The following is an 18,268-nucleotide window of genomic DNA, read 5'->3' as shown; positions in this document are numbered from 1 at the left end:
AATGCCCTGGCTAGCAAAGCATGAACCCACAATAAGTTGGAAGGAGGCGGTGGTGTGGTTCACCTCACAGTATTGCCAGGAGAACTGTCAACCTGAAGGAATCAAGAACACCTTAGCGGGGGCAGTGCAAGAGATCGAGCAAGTGACCCTGCCGCCAAAGTATGAAGAATTCAAAGATGTGTTTGATGAAAAGGAGGCAGAGACTTTACCTCCCCACCGCCCTTACGACTGTGCGATTGATCTAGTGCCAGGAGCCAGCATTCCATCAGGGAGAATCTACTCTCTCACAGAGATTGAGAGGGAGGCCCTGAAGGAATTCCTGGATAAAAACCTGAGACGAGGATTCATACGCCCCTCACAATCCCCTGCTGGAGCGCCACTATTGTTTGTGAAAAAGAAGGGGGGGAACTCAGACCCTGTAACGACTATTGTGCATTGAACCAGATCACCATCCCCAACAGCTACCCGCTGCCCCTGATCTCAGAGTTGTTGGACCGACTGCGCTCTGCAAAAATCTTCACGAAGTTGGATTTGAGAGGAGCGTACAATCTGATCAGGATGAAGCAGGGAGATGAATGGAAAACAGGATTCTTGACCGCTTACGGACAGTATGAATACCTGGTCATGCCGTTCGGACTTTGTGGAAGTCCAGGAATTTTTCAAAAATTCATGAACGACGTGTTTAGAGACTTGTTGGACACATATGTAATCTGTTACTTAGATGATATCCTGGTGTTCTCAAAGAACCAGGAAGACCACGACCAGCATGTGAAGACGGTGTTGCAGAGACTGAGAGAAAATCACCTGTATGCTAAATTAGAGAAATGTGGATTTGACCTCAAGTCTCTAGACTTCCTTGGATATCGAATCTCAGCGGAAGGCGTGGAGATGGACCCAGGTAAAGTAAGCTGTATATTGGACTGGGGCCAACCTGTCACCAAAAAGGATGTACAACAGTTTTTGGGATTTGCCAATTATTACAGAAAGTTCATTCCAGGGTTTTCCAAATTGACAGCTCCTCTGACTGACTGTTTAAGGGGAAAGAAGAAGTTTCAATGGACAGAGAATGCCACCCAGGCCTTTGAGGAGCTGAAGAGAAGGTTCGCTTCCGAGCCCATTCTGCACTTTGCTGACCCGACCCGCCCTTTCATCGTGGAAGCAGATGCTTCAGATTTTGCTATCGGGGGGGTCCTTCTGCAATTAGACCAAGAAGGAAAGGAGCTGCACCCCTGTGCGTACTTCTCTCGGAAATTAAAGCCTGCAGAGAAGAATTACACAGTTTGGGAGAAGGAGCTGCTGGCCATCAAGGACTCTTTTGAAAACTGGAGACAATACCTAGAGGGGGCCCCTCATCAGATCGAAGTGCGCTCCGACCACAAGAACCTGGAAAGCCTCCAAACTGCCAGAAAGCTGAACCAGAGACAAATAAGATGGTCCCAGTTCTTCACCAGGTTTAACTTCAAGATCACTTACCAAACCCAAGCCAAAAACCAGAGAGCTGATGCCTTATCCAGACAGCCACAGTACAAAGAAAGTGAATCCGAGGACCAGCCTCAGTACGTGATCCCGCCAGAGAAATTAATGTTGGGATCATGCCAGTCTTCGTGGGAAGAGGAACTCAAAAAGGCACAACAAGAAGATGCAGACGTACTAAAATATGGTCAGGAGACGGGACAAAGTCAAGACTCAGAAGAAACCTTTCACTGGAGGAATGGACTATTATGGTTCAAAACCGCCAGATATGTGCCAGAAGGGGAATTAAGGCTCAGAATCCTACGCCAGTGCCATGATTCCATCACAGCGGGACACTTTGGGATTTACAAGACCATTCAGAACGTGGCCAAGGACTTCTGGTGGCCTAAAATGCGTAGGGATATTGAAAGCTATGTAAAGTCCTGTTCTGTCTGCGGACAAAAACACAAACAGGAAAACCAGCAGGACTGTTACAACCGCTACCTGTCCCACATGAACCCTGGAAGGATCTCTCCATGGATTTTATAACTGATCTACCCAAATCCCAAGGAATGACAGCCGTTTTAGTCGTGGCAGATCTACTCACCAAAATGGCGCATTTCCTCCCTTGTGCAGGGGCCTTAGAGGCTAAGGAAACGGCCAAGTTATTCATCAAAGAAGTCTACCGACTGCATGGGTTGCCAAACAGTGTAGTCTCAGACCAAGGAACTCAGTTCACAGCCAAATTTTGGAGAGCAATGTGGAAACAGTTGCAGACGGAATTAAAACTCTCCTCCGCCTATCACCCCCAGACAGATGGGCAAACGGAACGCTTGAACGCCGTTTTGGAAAGATATTTAAGAAGTTATGTGTCCTATCAACAGACTGACTGGGTATCATATTTGCATTTTGCAGAGTTCGCCTACAACAATTCTCTACACTCCAGCACTCAACAAACCCCATTCTTTGCGAATTATGGATTCCATCCTAAAGTCTTTCCAAGCAGCTCAGAAGGAATGCTGGTACCGGCAGCTGAGGACTTCCTAAAAGAATTGCAAGCGGCGCAACAAACACTGAAACAGCAGTTAAACGAAGCCAAAACAGAGTACAAGCGAGTTGCTGACCTGCACAGGAAGGAGGGCCTCCCCCTTCAACCAGAAAACCAGGTATGGCTGTCCACCCGTTTCCTCCAGATGCCGGGCAAATGTAGAAAATTACAAGACAAAAGGGTGGGTCCTTTTGAAATAGAAACTCAAATTAATCCCGTGGCGTACCGGCTGAACCTACCTGACACGTTTAAAATACATCCTGTGTTTCATCGATCCCTCTTGACGAAAGCTGCCCCTCCCAGTGAGCTGCGGCCGGAGGAGCCTCCTGGGTCCCCACTCCTGATAAATGAGCAGCTTGAGTTTGAAGTTTAGGAAATCTTGGATTCCAGGATCAGACGCCACAAGCTGCAGTATTTGATTCACTGGAAGGGCTATGGAGTGGCTGACAGATCATGGGAAAATGCAGATGATGTGCATGCTCCAGAGTTAGTAAAACTTTTCCATCAACGTTTTCCTCACCGCCCCAAGCCAGACAGGGGGAGGGGGGCACAGCTTGAGAAGGGGGATGGTGTCGGGAGGATGAGCTGGGCTCCTGGGGGGTTGTCAGAAGAGGATTCAAATGGCTGGCAGAGGGAGGAGGGAGGAACTTACCCTCTGTGGAGCGAAGCCGAAACAGAGGACATGCCAGAGATAGGGTCGCCTAGCAACGGGGAGCCTGAGAGCCTTGAAGTTTTAGAATCCCCCCCAGACATTCCCAGGCCCTCCCTTCTCCGCAGCTCAGAGCAAGAGGGAGGGCTGATCACAGCAGAAAGGCGGAGAGATGGTTTACCCTCAGCCCCTCCTTTATCACCCATAGGGGAATCGGACACTTCAGAAGAGGAGGAGGTGATGCCTCCCCCCTCACCACGCACACGCAGACGGTTGAAAAGACAGGAGAGAAGGGGGGGAAGGCGGGCAGTACCTGAGGGGGAGTTAAGGAGGAGCGAAAGGTTGCGTGCCCATTTAGCCCCTTCTTAAAGAACAGGCGGGAAGCAGCCCCTTGCTCTGTCAACTTTCTCTCAATGTCGCAGGACCTGTATCCCTGTATTGCTTCATGAGAAAGCACAGTCTTTGTTGGACATTACTCTAATAAAACACGAATTAACTACAACCTCTGGTCTGGTTCCTGAGTCGCATCCTGGGCCTGACAATAGGGCTCTTGTTCTATCTTTTTTGTTGTCCTCTTCTATTTCTTTACAATAACTATTGTAATAGTTCTTTGTCCCTACATACTAGTCACTGCATTATTGCATTTAGAGTTCTGACTGTGTTTCTTTCTCCTTTTGCTTTCCTTCTATCTTTAACCATTTCAATGGAAGACTGAGTTTCGTCAGTCATCTATTGGGGTCTTTCTCTTTTTAACTGGAGATATTGTCCTTTTGCATTCTTCCCTGATAACGTCTTTGACTTCACTCCATAGTTCTTCTGGTTCTCTATCAACTAAGTTTAAAGCCTCAAATCTGTTCCTTATTTGATCTTTATATTCTTCTGGGATGTTATTTATATTATATTTTGGCATTATGGTTGCTTTGTTGTTGTTCTTTAGCTTTACTCTGATTTTTGATATTACCAGTTCATGATCTCTACCGCAGTCTGCTCCTGGTCTTGTTTTCACAGAAAGTATGGAACTTTTCCATGTTCTGCTTCCAATTATATAACTGATTTGATTCCTATATTGACCATTTGGTGATGTCCACGTGTAGTCGTCTTTCTGGTTGCTCAAAAAATATGTTGGCAAGAAGCAAATTATTGGCTTCACAGAATTCAATAAGTCTGCTTCATTCCTATCTCCTAAGCCCCATTTCCCCACAATTTCTAGTTCTTCTCTGTTCCCTACTTTTGCATTCCAGCCCCCATGATTATCAGCACATCTTGTTTTGGTGTATGATCAATTTCTTCCTGTACTTCTGCGTAAAATCTCTCTAATTCCTCCTTTTCTGTATTTGGCGTTGGAGCATAGACTTGGATGACGGTTATGTTAATAGGTTTCCTGTTAAATCTCAATGATATCACTCGCTCAGACCTTGTGTTATAACTCCTAATTGCTTTTGCTATATCACTTCTCACTATTAAAGCAACCCCTTTTCTTAATTTCTCATTTCCTGCATAAAATATTTTGTAGTTGCCTGATTGAAAATGTCCTGTTCCCATCCATTTTAATTCACTCACGCCAAGTATTGTAATGTTGATGCGTTGATTCTTGCTTGACAGTGCAGAGGTAAAAGCTTTATTGTCATCATTCTGTAAGATCTGGCTCCCCAAATGTTTTTATACAGCTCCTAGTGGCTCTACCAGTTTTCAGTTAAGGTTTGGTTAAAAAAAAAGCCACCACACATTTCATTAATAAGAGATTAACAAAAAAAGGTTTGAAGAAATAAAGCTATTTCACGCTTTAATATTACATCTCTTTTGGAATTTGTATACTATGCAGCCAGGTATATCACATATGTAAATATTCGTATTTATAAACAATGGTATGCCCAAGGCCCATGTGCTACAATATCATGGCCCTCACTAAACACAGAGAAGGGAGGGATTGTGATTGCTAAAGGTAAAGGTGTCCCCGCACTTATAGTGCGAGTCGTTTCCGACTCTTAGGGTGACGTCTTGCGATGTTTACTGGGCAGACCATATATATGGGGTGGGATTGCCAGTTCCTTCCCCGGTCTTTCTTTACCCCCCAGCACATGCCGGGTGATTGCTAACCCTGCTCTAACCTCTGTGCATTCATCTGAAGGCAGGAGCAGGATGTACATGGATAAGGTCCATACTTGCAAGTGGAAGTCCTTAAGTGTGCCAGGGCTCCTGGTTGATGACATGACTGTGCATGCTAATACAGTAGGGCCCCACTCATACGGCGGGTTACGTTCTGGATCCCCGCTGCAAAGCGAAAACCACTGTAAAGCGGAACTCATTGAATAAAATGGCGCACGATGCCCGAAAACCACCATAAAAGTGGAACAAGCGCCGTATGAGTGGGGCTTTAGTCTAATTGCGTCTAATTGAGACTGCTATATTAATAGCCGTAAAGCGGGGCCCTACTGTACAGCCAAATACAAGACAGGCATGCCGGCTGCAGACTTGTTGTTCCCCCTCAATGTGTTCAGCGAGCACATGATTATGAAGGCAAGGATAGGGCTTCATAAGCCCTTCCTGATAACAAAGCGCCAACTTACAATGGAGCCTGTGAGTCAGTTTCAGTCAAGGGCACTACCTGGGGGGGGGGAAGGATGACTCCTCAGTAATACAGATTATGGGTATCTCTGTTACAACAATGAAGTCATTCTTATGCTGGATTTTTTTTTTAAGGGCAGGAATGGAAACAACAACACAAACCTTTTAGCCCCAAGCAGTTTCCTCACAGCTGGCTTTGGTAGAGAAGGGAAACTGTGTCACCCACACAGTTCCTGCAATCTCCTCCTTCCTCCCAGGGCAGGCAGTGTACCAGTCCAGGGCGTTCCACCTCAACCAGCTGAAAGCAGCAAATGAATATGGAGAGGTGGGGAAGCAAACAAGCCTAGTGCCTTGCCTCCATAATCTGCTCGAGATTGGCCCACCACTCCATGCAACTAGCAACACTTGCATAAGTCTTCAGTCACTAATGTAGAAAATGCAGTTCAGCTCTAAGTATCAAAATTAAATAAAAGTATTGGAGGAGTAGTTCTTAAAAACAACCAACCCAACAATTTTCAGCTTTCAGAGAACCCTTTTCACATCAGCTTTTCTACCATGGAATCCCCCCATGTTGCAGGGGATTCTGGGGGAGGGAGAATGCAGTGGACAGTCATTTTGCAAAGAGTAATGGCCAGGCCTCTTGGACCTCACCACATGCCTTAAAGGAATCATCTCCTCCTGCTGCGCACCACCCAAGTTGTCTCTTAAAGAAGCTTGTCTGCCATTGCTGGTTTCACTGAGGAACCTCAATGAGCTTTTGATTTCTCAAAACACAGCTCAAAACCACTGATTAAAAAAAACCATTATGTGAGATAAATGGGTTGCCAAACACGTGTAACAAATAAATAGCAACAGCTATAAAATACTCTACTCCACATTCAATACCAACTTTTAAAATATTGACCTTTTCATTTTTAAAAAATATCTTGTTTCACTTTCAATTATAATTGGAACCTTTATTTTATTTATCATGGAAACTTGCCAAGGATTAGTAGGTGAAAATAGATAATTCTTTTTATTTGCTGCCATCTTGTGGCATGGAAATGGTAGTGCAGTCAAACTACTACCTCCCTGGGTACAATATAAGCAGAGAAGAGAGATTTGCTATTTCCAGTCTGTTCATAAAACCATTACAGAAGGCTTAAATAATGCTGTAGTTACACATATTTCCCTGAACATCATCTTCAAAAGGTTCCTGTGCCAGGCAAGTTGATACTCTTGGGTTCAAGAAGTTCAAATGCAGAATTCGCAGCAATTATCATGGGAGTTAGGATGCTCAGAACCAAACAACTCCAGGTCAACAGCCCTTTCGCTGACATAATGAAAATGAAATGTCAAATCCAGATTTTAATTTTAAAAATAGTAATTTTGGCAGTATAGTCCCATTCTACTGTTATTAGCTGCCCTATTTGTTTAATGGTATATTTTTGTATACATTGTTGTTTTATGATTCGGTTGGTTGTTTTAGGTTCTGCACCCCATCCTGGTATTTGTACTGATGAAGGGAGGTTTTAAATATCATTTATTCACTAATGGGCAAAAATCCTTGCGGTTTTAAAACATATCTATAGCCCACAGATATTTCTATCAAACTTTAGAAAGCAGGGAAATTGGGCTGCTATAGTGAATGCACCAGGGGAGCAGGAGACCTGACCTCCTCTCTGAGATATTGTACTGCCCTACAAATTTGTCAAAATGCAAACACAATTTGGGTTGGTCTTCCACAGTCCAATCCACTTCCTGTGTAGCTTGGAAGAATTTGGTAACATGTGCCCAATTTCCCTGCTTTTTAAAAGTTTGATAGAAATATCTGTGGCTATAGGTACGTTTTTAAACTACAAGGTGTTTTGCCTATTACTAAATTTCTCTGCTTTTAAATCTGGGAGGTAAGAATCCTGTGCAAGTTTGCTGAGAATGGATTGATCATTTGCATGCTTATTGAGTTCAGTGGGATTTACTCCCCTGCAATCATGCTTAGGATAGGTGAAACTGACCATGGAGAAGGAAGCAGGGGAGAGCAGAGGAAAGGAGAAAGGGAGTGGAGAGGGAACAGAGGGAGGGGGAGGGGAAGTAGGGGATTGGAAGGGGAGGGGCAAAGGAAGGGGAAGGCAAGGGACAAAAAGGAGGTGATGGGAGGAAGAAGGAGGGGAGGGGACAGCAGGTTTGCTCATTTGCATGCTTATTGAGTTCAATGGGATTTACTCTCGTGCAATCATGCTTAAGATAGGTAAAACTGACCGGAGGGGGAGGAGGAAGGAGGGGGCTGGAAGGGGAGGGAGAGATAAGGGGAGGGGGAGGGGCAAGAAGGAGGAAATAGGAGGGAGGAGTGTGAGTTTGATCATTTGCATACTTTTTTAGTTCAGTGGGATTTATTTATATGCAATCATGTTTAGGTAGGTGAAACTGACCTGGGAGAGGGGCAAAGAGTGGAGGAGGAGGGGCAAGGAGGGGAAAAGATTGGGTGGGTGGGCACTGGGCAGAGGGAAAGCCCCTTTTCTTTCCAAAAGGAAAACATTGTGAACAATATCATTGCTTTTCAGCGTTTTGCCCACCTTTTCATTCTACAGCAGGCACATGCAGTCTCCCACCCAAATATAAACCAAAGCTGTTATTGGCCACATCCACACCAGACCTTTATTTCACTTTAGACGGTCATTGCTTCCCCCAAAGAATCCTGGGAAGTACAGTTAGTGCTGGGAGATGACTTGGTCCCCTCACAGACCAATTGGAGTGGCTGACTGTTAGACCCCTCTGTTCACTGGACCTCAGTCAGGGGAACAGGAGTCTCCTCTCAGCACCCTTCACAAACTACAGTTCCCAGGATTCTTTGGGGAAAGCCTGACTGTCTCAAGTGAAATACAGGTCTGGCATGGGTGTGGCTCCTGATTAGACAAGACAAGCAGCTGAGAGTCTAGCTTTTAGAACACTGACAGTTGGTTCTTACTGAGCATGCCAGATGTTATAATAGACTTCAATACAAAATGTCTTAAATTAATTAGAAATCAGTGAGGTATTTTTTTAACTTTTAAACTGTAGAATATGAAGGTCAGAGTATGGGACAAGGTCAGTAATAGGATTACAGGCACTCTGTGAATATGTCTGATTTTTAATTAATTTCAACAAATTATGAGAACTCTGACAGAAAAAAGTCTAAAAGGGGTCTGAGTTTTTTTCCCTATCGTTTTACACTTTGAACTCTCAATTCTCTCCAACTGTTTTGTGTATCGCCATGAAAATTTAGAGGGTTGTTGACTTCCGGGAAGGGTGACTTAGCCTGTGCCTGCTTTTGAGACGGGCTCCTGCCTCAAAAGAAGCTTATTCAGATATATCAGTCAGTTTTTTCTTTTTTTTTTTGACTGATTAAACTTCTCCCGGGTAGGGAGAAACGAAGAGATTAACCTCAAAGCCTATTTTTGTTGGGACGACCAGATCTCATTAATTTATGGGACGAGGTCCAGCCGACGAAGGTGGGACGGATTTTTAACAGCAAGCTCTATCTGATAAAGCGAACGTTCACCTTATCTTCTAAGAGAGAACGCACTAACAGGCAAGCACCCTTCTTTCTATATTTTTCTTTTACTTGACTTAAATTGTTGCTGTTTAAAAGAGATTTGCCAGATTGATCAGTTTTTGACATCTCACTGGGGAGCTATAACTTCTCTCTGCTACGCACTAATTAATAGCTTATCTCTGTTTTTGTTGCAAAAAGCTGTCCTGGATTTGCATTCTAAAGATATACACAGAAGAGGGATTTCTATTCCAGATTTTTATTTTGAAAAATATTATACTGTTTTGAGACTACTCTCTTTTTGGTCTATTTTATTTTGACGAATCTGTTTCTTGACGATTGCCATTAATTGTTTCGATCCTGGGAACTGCATTTTGTTTACTTAACTATTGGAGAGATAAGGCTGTCTGCTCTGTTTATACTGTGATGTCACCAAGTTTGGAGTATTAACCCAATTGTTGCTGAAATAAGAAGTGGTTTTCCTATATTTTTCTTTTAAAATGGCAATTAAGAAAGTGGCTGAAAATCTGGAAATAACTATGTTTCAGAAAATAATGGATGAGATTGAGATAATGAAAATTGAATTGAGTAAAATGAAGCAGGAGATTAAAGATATAAGGGTCCCTGTGAGAGAGGTGACCCTGGAAGGGGTCCCTGTGAGAGAGGAGACCCCGGAGATTGGAACAGGGGTCCCTGTGAGAGAGGTGACCCTGGAGACTGGAATAGGGGTCCCTGTGAGAGAGGAGATCCCGGAGATTGGAACCAACGTGGAACAGGAACAAGATTTGGAGTCTATGGACTTTAGAAATAAAATCTATTGTTTGGAACTCAATGTTATCTCTGAAGAAATGAATGAAGATTCTAGAGATAAAGTTATCAATGGCATGGATAATCTTCTGGACTGGAATGATGTGATGGAGCCCAATATAGAGAAAATCTATGGAATTAACTGCAGCCATGTGACAATGGAAAAACTTTTAAGAGATGACCCAGTGTATTTTGAAAAAAAGAACAGAGATATGATTTTACAGCAGTATTTCAGCAACCTATTCAGAATGGATGGCAAGAAAATATGTGGGATAGAGGTAATCCCCATCAGACTCTTACTATATGACTATGGCTTTGACAGCAAGATTATTATGGAATACTGATAATGGAAGATTGGATATTGAAATTACTGGACTTAACAAGACTACTGAAGATGGAAGATGGAAAATGGAACTAATAGAGATAATAGAACAATGGCTACTGAAATTATTGAACCTAACAGATTCTGATGTGATGGATTAATTGAAATGTTTATTTTGACTATGGTTATGACAATAAGATTATCATAATTAGTAATGAGATGGATTAATCGATATGCTTATCTGGAAAAAAAAATTGATAGATATATTTCTTAAAGAATTGAAACCTCTCTTTGACTTTTTGTGGAAAGAATAAAGTAATGTTTATGAGATTTGATGATTAAGTAAGATAACTACTGGAGGAAAGTGATTTTATAATATGACTTAAGAGACAGGATTGTTATATATTATAGACTTATAACTGATTTGATCTTTGACAAATGGGAAGTCAATATTTTACTCTTTATTTTTTATTTTTGTTTTTTTTTTCTTTTTTTCTTTTTGTTTAACTATTTTTGATTTTGTTTTTTGTCTTTGAATGTTTTATGATTTTGTCTTGTATGTTTTATGAAAATCTGAATAAAAATTATTGAAAAAAAAAAAAAATTTAGAGGGTTGTTAAGCATGTGTTTCTGAGTTCAGGACTATAAGTTTTGTAAGGTTTTGTTTTGAAATGAACTTATGGGAAGCATCAGAATGGCATGGGGTTATTTTCCATTTAACATTGCGGAATGCGGCTCTTTTGTGGCTGTATAATAAACAAAAATAAAGATAAGTGAAAGAATTACAAACTGTAAACCAGTTTGACCTACAACATACAACATTATAAATAGGCAACAACAAAATCAAGACTGTGTGCCTCAATATCTGCATACTTGGCACTTTCATAGTAATTTAGCATGGTCAAAATGCTTTACATACATGTTGTGGCTGGTAGTATTATTATGTTCCTGTAAGGTAGGTCTGCTGCAACTTTTTGGGAAAGGTTCCAGTTGATGCTGCCCGATGACGTGGACAAGGTGCTTGCAACCATGTGGCCAGCAACATGTCCTCTCACCCCTTGCCCTTCTTGGCTTATTAAGCTTGCGAGGAGATATGACCGAGTGAATCCAAGGTGTGGTCAACATGTTGTTGAGGGAGGAAGTGGTCTCAGCCACCCTGAAAGAGGCGGTGATCCGACCACTACTAAAATAACCCACCCTGGACCCATTCGTTTGTGGCAACTACCACCTGGTTACAAATACCCTCTTTTTAGGGAAGGTGATCGAGAAAGTTGTGGCGTGACAATTGCAAGTACTCTTGGATGAAACAGATTATCTTGACTCATTCCAATCTGGGTTCAGGCCTGGTTATGGGACTGAATCGGTCTTGGTTGCCCTGATGGATGACCTTTATCGGGAGATGGACAGGGGGAGTGCGACCCAGTTATTCTTACTTGATCTCTTGGTTACTTTTGATACTATTGGCCATGGTATCCTTCTGGGCTGACTTGGTGAGATGGGTATTGGAGGCACTGTTTTACAGTGGTTCAGATTCTATCTCCAGGGTCATTTCCAGAGAGTAGCATTGGGTGATTGTCTTTCAGCCCCCTGGCAATTGTGCTGTGGAGTGCTGCAGAATACCATCTTGTCCCAGATGCTGTTTCAACATCTATATGAAGACCTTGGGAGCAGTCATCAGGAGATTTGGGGTGAAGTGTCAGCAGTACGCTGATGATACCCAGCTCTATTTCTCTGTAACATGTGAATTGGGGGAGGCCATGCAAGCCCTGGACCACTGCCTGAACTCAGTGGTGGGCTAGATGAGGGCCTAAAACCTGAGCCTGAATCTTAGCAAGATGGAGGCGCTGGGGGTAGGTGGTTCCCAAGTCCAGGTAATTGGTCAGTTGCCTGCTTTGGATGGGGTCATACTCCCTCTGAAAGAGCAGGTCCGTAGTCTGGGGGTGCTCCTGGATCCATCTTCGTTGCTAGAGGCTCAGGTGAACTCAGTGGCTAGGAATGCCTTTTACCAGCTTTGGCTAGTAAGAAAGCTGCTGCCGTTTCTGGACCAGGATAGCCTGACCACTGTTGTCCATGCACTGGTAACTTCCAGTCTAGATTAAATGTAATGTGCTCTATGTAGGGCTGCCCTTGAGGTTGGTCTGGAAGCTGCAGCTGGTGCAAACTGCGGCAGTGAGACTGCTCACTGGGGCAGGGTATCGCCAACATGTCACCCTGCTGCTGAAAGAATTGCACTGGCTGCCCATTAGCTACAGGGCCAAATTCAATGTTGTGGTTTTGGTGTACAAAGCCGTATACAGCTTGGGACCAGGATACCTGAAAGATCGTCTTACCCCTTATATACCCAGTCAATCACTACACTCTGCAGGTGAGGGTCTCCTGCAGATATCATCTTATCAGGAGATCCGTTCCGCACAACATAGGAAGTGGACCTTTAGTGTAGTGGCACCCACCCTTTGGAATTCCCTCCCCTTAAATATTAGACAGGCGCCATCTCTGTTATCTTTTTGGTGCCTATTTAAAGACCTTCCTCTTTCACAACAAGTTTTTTACGTAGAGACCTTATCCCAGTCTACATCTATGTTGGAATTGCTTTTTAAAGCTTTTTTTACAAGATGTTATTTAAAATGTTTTCTTTTAATACATTTTAAAGTCTGTTTTTAAGATGCTTTAGAGTGTTTTTAGTATTTTTGTTTACTGACCTGGGCTCCTACTGGGATGAATGGTGGGATATCAATTTAATAAATAAATAATACATAATAAACCAGACTGCAGTCAGGGAACCAAGACAGAGGCTTGCCTAAGTTCACCTGTTGAATTTATGGCAATCTTAAGATACACACTGTGAACCTACCAGATCTGTAATTCTATTTAACTAACAAAAAATCTCTTCCAAGTTCACTCAAGCTCCTTAGCGCTGATAAAGGCTACACCCTTATTCGGGCAATCTGGGTGGACCCAAGACCTAGATTTGTCTGTTCAGTGGAACAGACACTTGGCATCTATGAAACTGAAACTATCATACTACTGAAGCTATCATTTTACATTACAAGGACCCAACTGGCAGCTAATACCATCCACAAAGAATGATAGAGATGGAAGGGACCTTGAAGGTCATCTGGTATCTCTTGCTCTTATATTAGAGCAAGAACTACCAACTTGGGCTTCTGAGCTTGGCTGCTATTGGGTATCAATTACATTCTGTTCTGTCGTGGTCAGCTGGATCCCTTTTTGCTGAAGCAGCAATCTATGCATTTGCTCCAATTTTTAAGCAGTGAATGCTACACCTACGCAATAAGGAGAAAGGGCACCATTAGATGAAAAGCTTTAATCAGACAAGGATAAATGCATAGACCTCATTGTTTATAACTGTAGTCAGCACTGAGTTTTGCATGGTTAAGCCCACTTAATTCAATATAATTAAATGAGCCTAACAGTGTTCTGGATTTGGGCCAGTGTGTATATAAGTGCTTGAGATGAGGGGAAGGAGCGGGCAGAGCAGGAGCAGTTTGCCCAGTGGGACAGAGCTGCAGCAATAGCCTCCATGGAGTTGCTGCCACTTCTGAGAGGGGAGAAGCAAGGCAGTGAAGAGGTCAGAGCTATGTGGATGCACCAGGAATGCCAGATTGGATCTTCTAGTGCATCTGTGCAGGCCAAATCTTGCAGTCACCTTGGCCCTCCCCCTCCCTTGTAAGTGGCAGCAACTCTGCTGCTGGGAGGCTATTGCTCCAACTCTGCCCCGCTGGGCAAGCCCCTCCTAGGAAAGTGTGCTACATAGGCTAGCATTCACATGTCATGGTAAATCACAGTTATATGCTTTCCGGCAAACATGAAGATGGCTACTATGCAAACAGGAGCATGATCTCTGGCTTAATGCTATACCTAAACCAAGTTTCACTGCATACAAATCATAATGTAAAGCCAAGGTTTGATTTTTACTTTCTAATTGTGGTGTGTTTGCAGTGAAACAAACCACAATCCCAGGGTTGGACAGAACATGAAGCCAGAGGGCATGGCTTGTTGCTTGTGCTAGGGAAGGGGTGAAGCAGGAACAACCTCTGCTTTCACAGTAAACCATTAACTCTGATTTACCATGACATGTGAACTGGGCCAGGAACTCCACTCAGTTTTTTTTAACACAAACCTCTCCATTCGAAGAAAAGTCATAGGAGAGGTATTCCTCTGAGCCTGCTCATCCAAAGGAAGCCTGCACAATGTTTCATCCATCAAGGCAAACACAGCTGTGTACAGCCAAGTACTGTGGTCTGCCAGGTATTCAACAACCTCTTGAGCTTTTGCAATCTGAAGCAAGTAGGAAAAACAGGAGGTTCACTGAACCCCTGGTGAAAGCTCCCAAACACAACTGGTGAGCTGCGTAACCTATCTAGCTGCATGACTGAGATGATTTAAACTCTGGTCCAAAATTCCAACATTCTATCTACTGATGACAGTATGCAGATTTAGTAATGCAATTACTCCTCTGCTGATCAAGAGCAAACCAGATGCAAAGGGCAGCAACACCACATCTGGAGACATCATCTCACCATAGCAAAAGTAGGAGGCTTATCAAGCTCCCTGTGGAATGTCATACAAACCTGGTGGTCTACATTTGGCTTGATGGGTCATAAGATGTGTAACCATCTGCTCCCATTGGTGGTACATGCCTTCGTCTCCTCTTGCCTAGACTACTGTAATGCATTCTACATGGGGTTATCCTTGAAAACGGTCCGGAAGCTGCAACTGGTATAGAATGCGGCGGCTTGTCTGATTAAAGGCAACCGCCGGCGAGATCACATCACTCCAGTGCTGAAGGAGTTACACTGGTTGCCGGTTATTTTCCGGGCCCAATTCAAGGTGTTGGTTTTGACCTTTAAAACCCTACAAGGTCTCGGCCCAGTATCTGAAAGAGTGCCTCCAGCTTCATCAGGGATGCCACGCAACAAGATCAGCCTCAAAAGGCCTTCTCTCTATCCCACCAGTTAAAACAGCTAGAATGGTGAGGACTAGGGAGAGGGCTTTTTCAACTGTGGCTCCCACTCTGTGGAATTCCCTCCCAAACGATCTCCATCATGCCCCCGCTATGATGAGCTTCCGCCGGGCCTTGAAGACCTGGCTCTTCAGACAGGCTTTTGGGATGGGTTAGGTTTATTACTACTGTTTGAGATTTTAAGATTTTAATGTATTTGTATGTTCTTATTCTGTACATCACCCAGAGTGGCTGGATAACCAGCCAGATGGGCGACTAATAAATCTAATAAATAATTAAAATAACCCTATTCTAACCCATGTAGTTTTTACCTTACAGAATTATTTAACAAATGTATACACAATTCAGGTCTCAAGTATGAATAGGAGCTGACAAATAAACTCACGATGGTAAGTGTCTCTCCATCCCCAGCTCATGGCAAACGTGATGAGTCCCAGCTGTCTTCCTAAACTGGGAGATGAGGAAGCCAGACATTTGGAAGGCCTTAGGAGCTCAATGCAATACAAAGGGATTTCTCACTGTACCCCAAGGACCAAGCACAGAAGAGCAAGGACTCATCTGTCACACCACACTTCTAAAAAATGCCAAGCGACTCAGAAGCACACTGTGACTTCTTGAACAACTCCCTCCCCAATTTCCCCCCTAACTCCACATTCAGAATGAAGACTGGGAAAGAGTCTTGGAAGCACAGCACAACTATGGGTTGACCTGCCCTTCCAAATGTGCGCACATGCGTGCACTCACTCTCTCTCCCCTCCCCAGCTTCAAGCTCTTCAGAAAGAACTCGGACTCTTTCAGTGCAGTGCAACAGAGACCAGTGCTCCATCCCCTCTCTCTGAGCATGAAGGTATTGGGGGGGGGAGGTTTTGCCCTGATGCCACCCATCCCAGGCGAATTCATCTATCACAAGCTTGAAAGACTGAAAAGACCCTCCTATAAAGTCAGAAAGGGTTTATTTATTTATTGCTTCAACACACCCAGTCATGTGACCTATATGTTTCACGTTTGAACTTTATAGTTAAAAGGCAAGAAAGCACTCTCCACAACTGAATCAAAAATGCTTAAAAAGAGACAATACAAATAAAGATAGAAACTTTTTTTAAAAAAATGCATATATTTGAACATGAAGGAGACAGGTTAAAAATTAGGCCTTCTATCAAAGCAAGATTCCACCTTTTCCTCACTATAATCTGATATACATATACAGCTCTTTTCAAACTGGGGGGGGGGGATCAACCCCTTAAGTGAATGCTTTCTATCAAAGCAACAGATATGGCAAACTAGGGAAAACAAGATACAACTAGTTCATGTGAATTTGAAACCCACAGACCATAGTTAAATAATGCAAACAGACCACAGTATTTCAGTGTGCACCAAAAACCAATGTAGTGTCCCATATAGGATTATATTGCAGTCTAACTGCAGTATCATTCACCAGAATTTTAAAAGCCATGTGTCAGCTATATTTGAGTGAAACATTATGGAAAACCCCTTCGTGACTAATAGATGCAACTCATCTCTATAATTAAGAAACAGAGGGTGCCTACCACTACAAGAGGATTTTAGTAAGCAAGCTCGCATACTGGTGGAAGAAGAACCCAACCAAGTTCTCTGGTAAACTAACGGCAAAGGGCTCATACTCCAGATCACTTACAGACCTCATGATCCTTTAAGACTTACAGTCTAAGTGGTTCAAGGCAGCAATAAGGGGATTGAGAAAGAAGGCAAAGAAGATGAATAGCGCAACTATTTTCCAGCTGACGCTATTTTGACACAAAGAACTGTGAGTATTTATTCCACAGTATTTAATCCAGTTTAAAGGTGTTTTGTGCCCGGGCATCGCGTTTGGGTGGTTTCAAATGAAGAAGAAAGAAAAAAACCCGAAAGCAAAATACCCAGCAGCAGCAGCCAAAAGAATTTAAGAAACGCCAGAAGGATTTCATTTGTGCAAGACCTGCAATCAGTACAACAGGATTGGTGAATGGGGGAGACGTGCCATGAGAATGTCTAAACACGCGATTCTGTCAACACAAAGCCCAGTTTGTTCCCATGCCACTTCTAACAGTGTGATCCTGTGCGTACTTACTCTGGAGGCTATCTTACTAAGTTCAATGGGGCTTACTCCCAGGAAAGCGTGCCTACAGATTGAAGCCGAAGGAGCGAGGGCTTCCAGGGCCCCGGTATCGCTGACCAGCTTGCGCCACGGCCCTTCAAAAATAATAAGCGCGAAAAAGGCGCTGCCGCCTGCAGGCGAGACGTATCCGCAGGGTAAAGATAGCACTTAAGCAGGCCAAGAGCGATGATGCTCGCCTGAAAAGCTAGCGCAATGTACAGTTGCCTTTTCACTCGTGCTGAGGCCCGCGCGCGTCCCTCTCTCTTTTCCCCGAGAGAGCATCTGCGAAGAGGCGAGGCCAGGCGGGTCAAAGGAGCCGCCCTCGTCAGAAAGGGCGCCAAGGAAGCGAAAGCCTGAAGGGGCTGCAATTCCCTGCTCTTGCGAGACGGCACGGAAGCGCCTTACCTTCACCGGCGGGGAGGCAGAGGCTGCAGCCATGTTTCTCGCGAACAGAAAAGGCTACAAAGAGGGCGGTCCCGGCCAAGGACCTCCGACTGCTTCTCCGCCCACCGCTCGACGAAGGAGGGACGAGGGTTCCCGCCCAGTCTGCTTTGAATACTGTTCTCCAGAGGGGAGGTGGAAGGGCCGCCGCGCTCCCGTCAATCAATTGATACAGGGTGTGCATCCTATTTTGTTTTTACAGAGTGGTAAGCGGAGGTAATGCAGCCGAAGCTCTGCTCACGGCTGGAGTTCGATTCCAACGAAAGGAGGAAGTCGAATCTCCGGTAAAAGGGGTTGAGGTCCACTCAGGTTTCCATGCATCCGTGGTCAGTAAAATGAGTACCCGGCGTATGCTGGGGGGTAAAGAAAGGCCGGGGAC

At 44.0% G+C, this 18,268-nt stretch overlaps 1 protein-coding gene across 1 annotated transcript in view; it reads right to left on the bottom strand.

The window, feature by feature from the left end:
- MTAP (methylthioadenosine phosphorylase) overlaps positions 1–17,971 on the bottom strand; it is a 42,505-nt gene extending 24,534 nt beyond the window's left edge. Inside the window, exon 1 of the mRNA XM_061630902.1 lies at positions 17,854–17,971. Coding sequence (XP_061486886.1) covers positions 17,854–17,886 — 33 coding nt within the window. The 5' untranslated portion in view covers positions 17,887–17,971. The remainder of the gene's footprint in view (positions 1–17,853) is intronic.
- Positions 17,972–18,268: the final 297 nt, after the last annotated feature.

The sequence above is a fragment of the Rhineura floridana genome, chromosome 1, assembly GCF_030035675.1.
Source record: "Rhineura floridana isolate rRhiFlo1 chromosome 1, rRhiFlo1.hap2, whole genome shotgun sequence".
Taxonomy (NCBI): domain Eukaryota; kingdom Metazoa; phylum Chordata; class Lepidosauria; order Squamata; family Rhineuridae; genus Rhineura; species Rhineura floridana.
The sequence above is the reverse complement of the archived record's forward strand: the minus strand, read 5'-3'. Positions and strand labels throughout refer to the sequence as shown.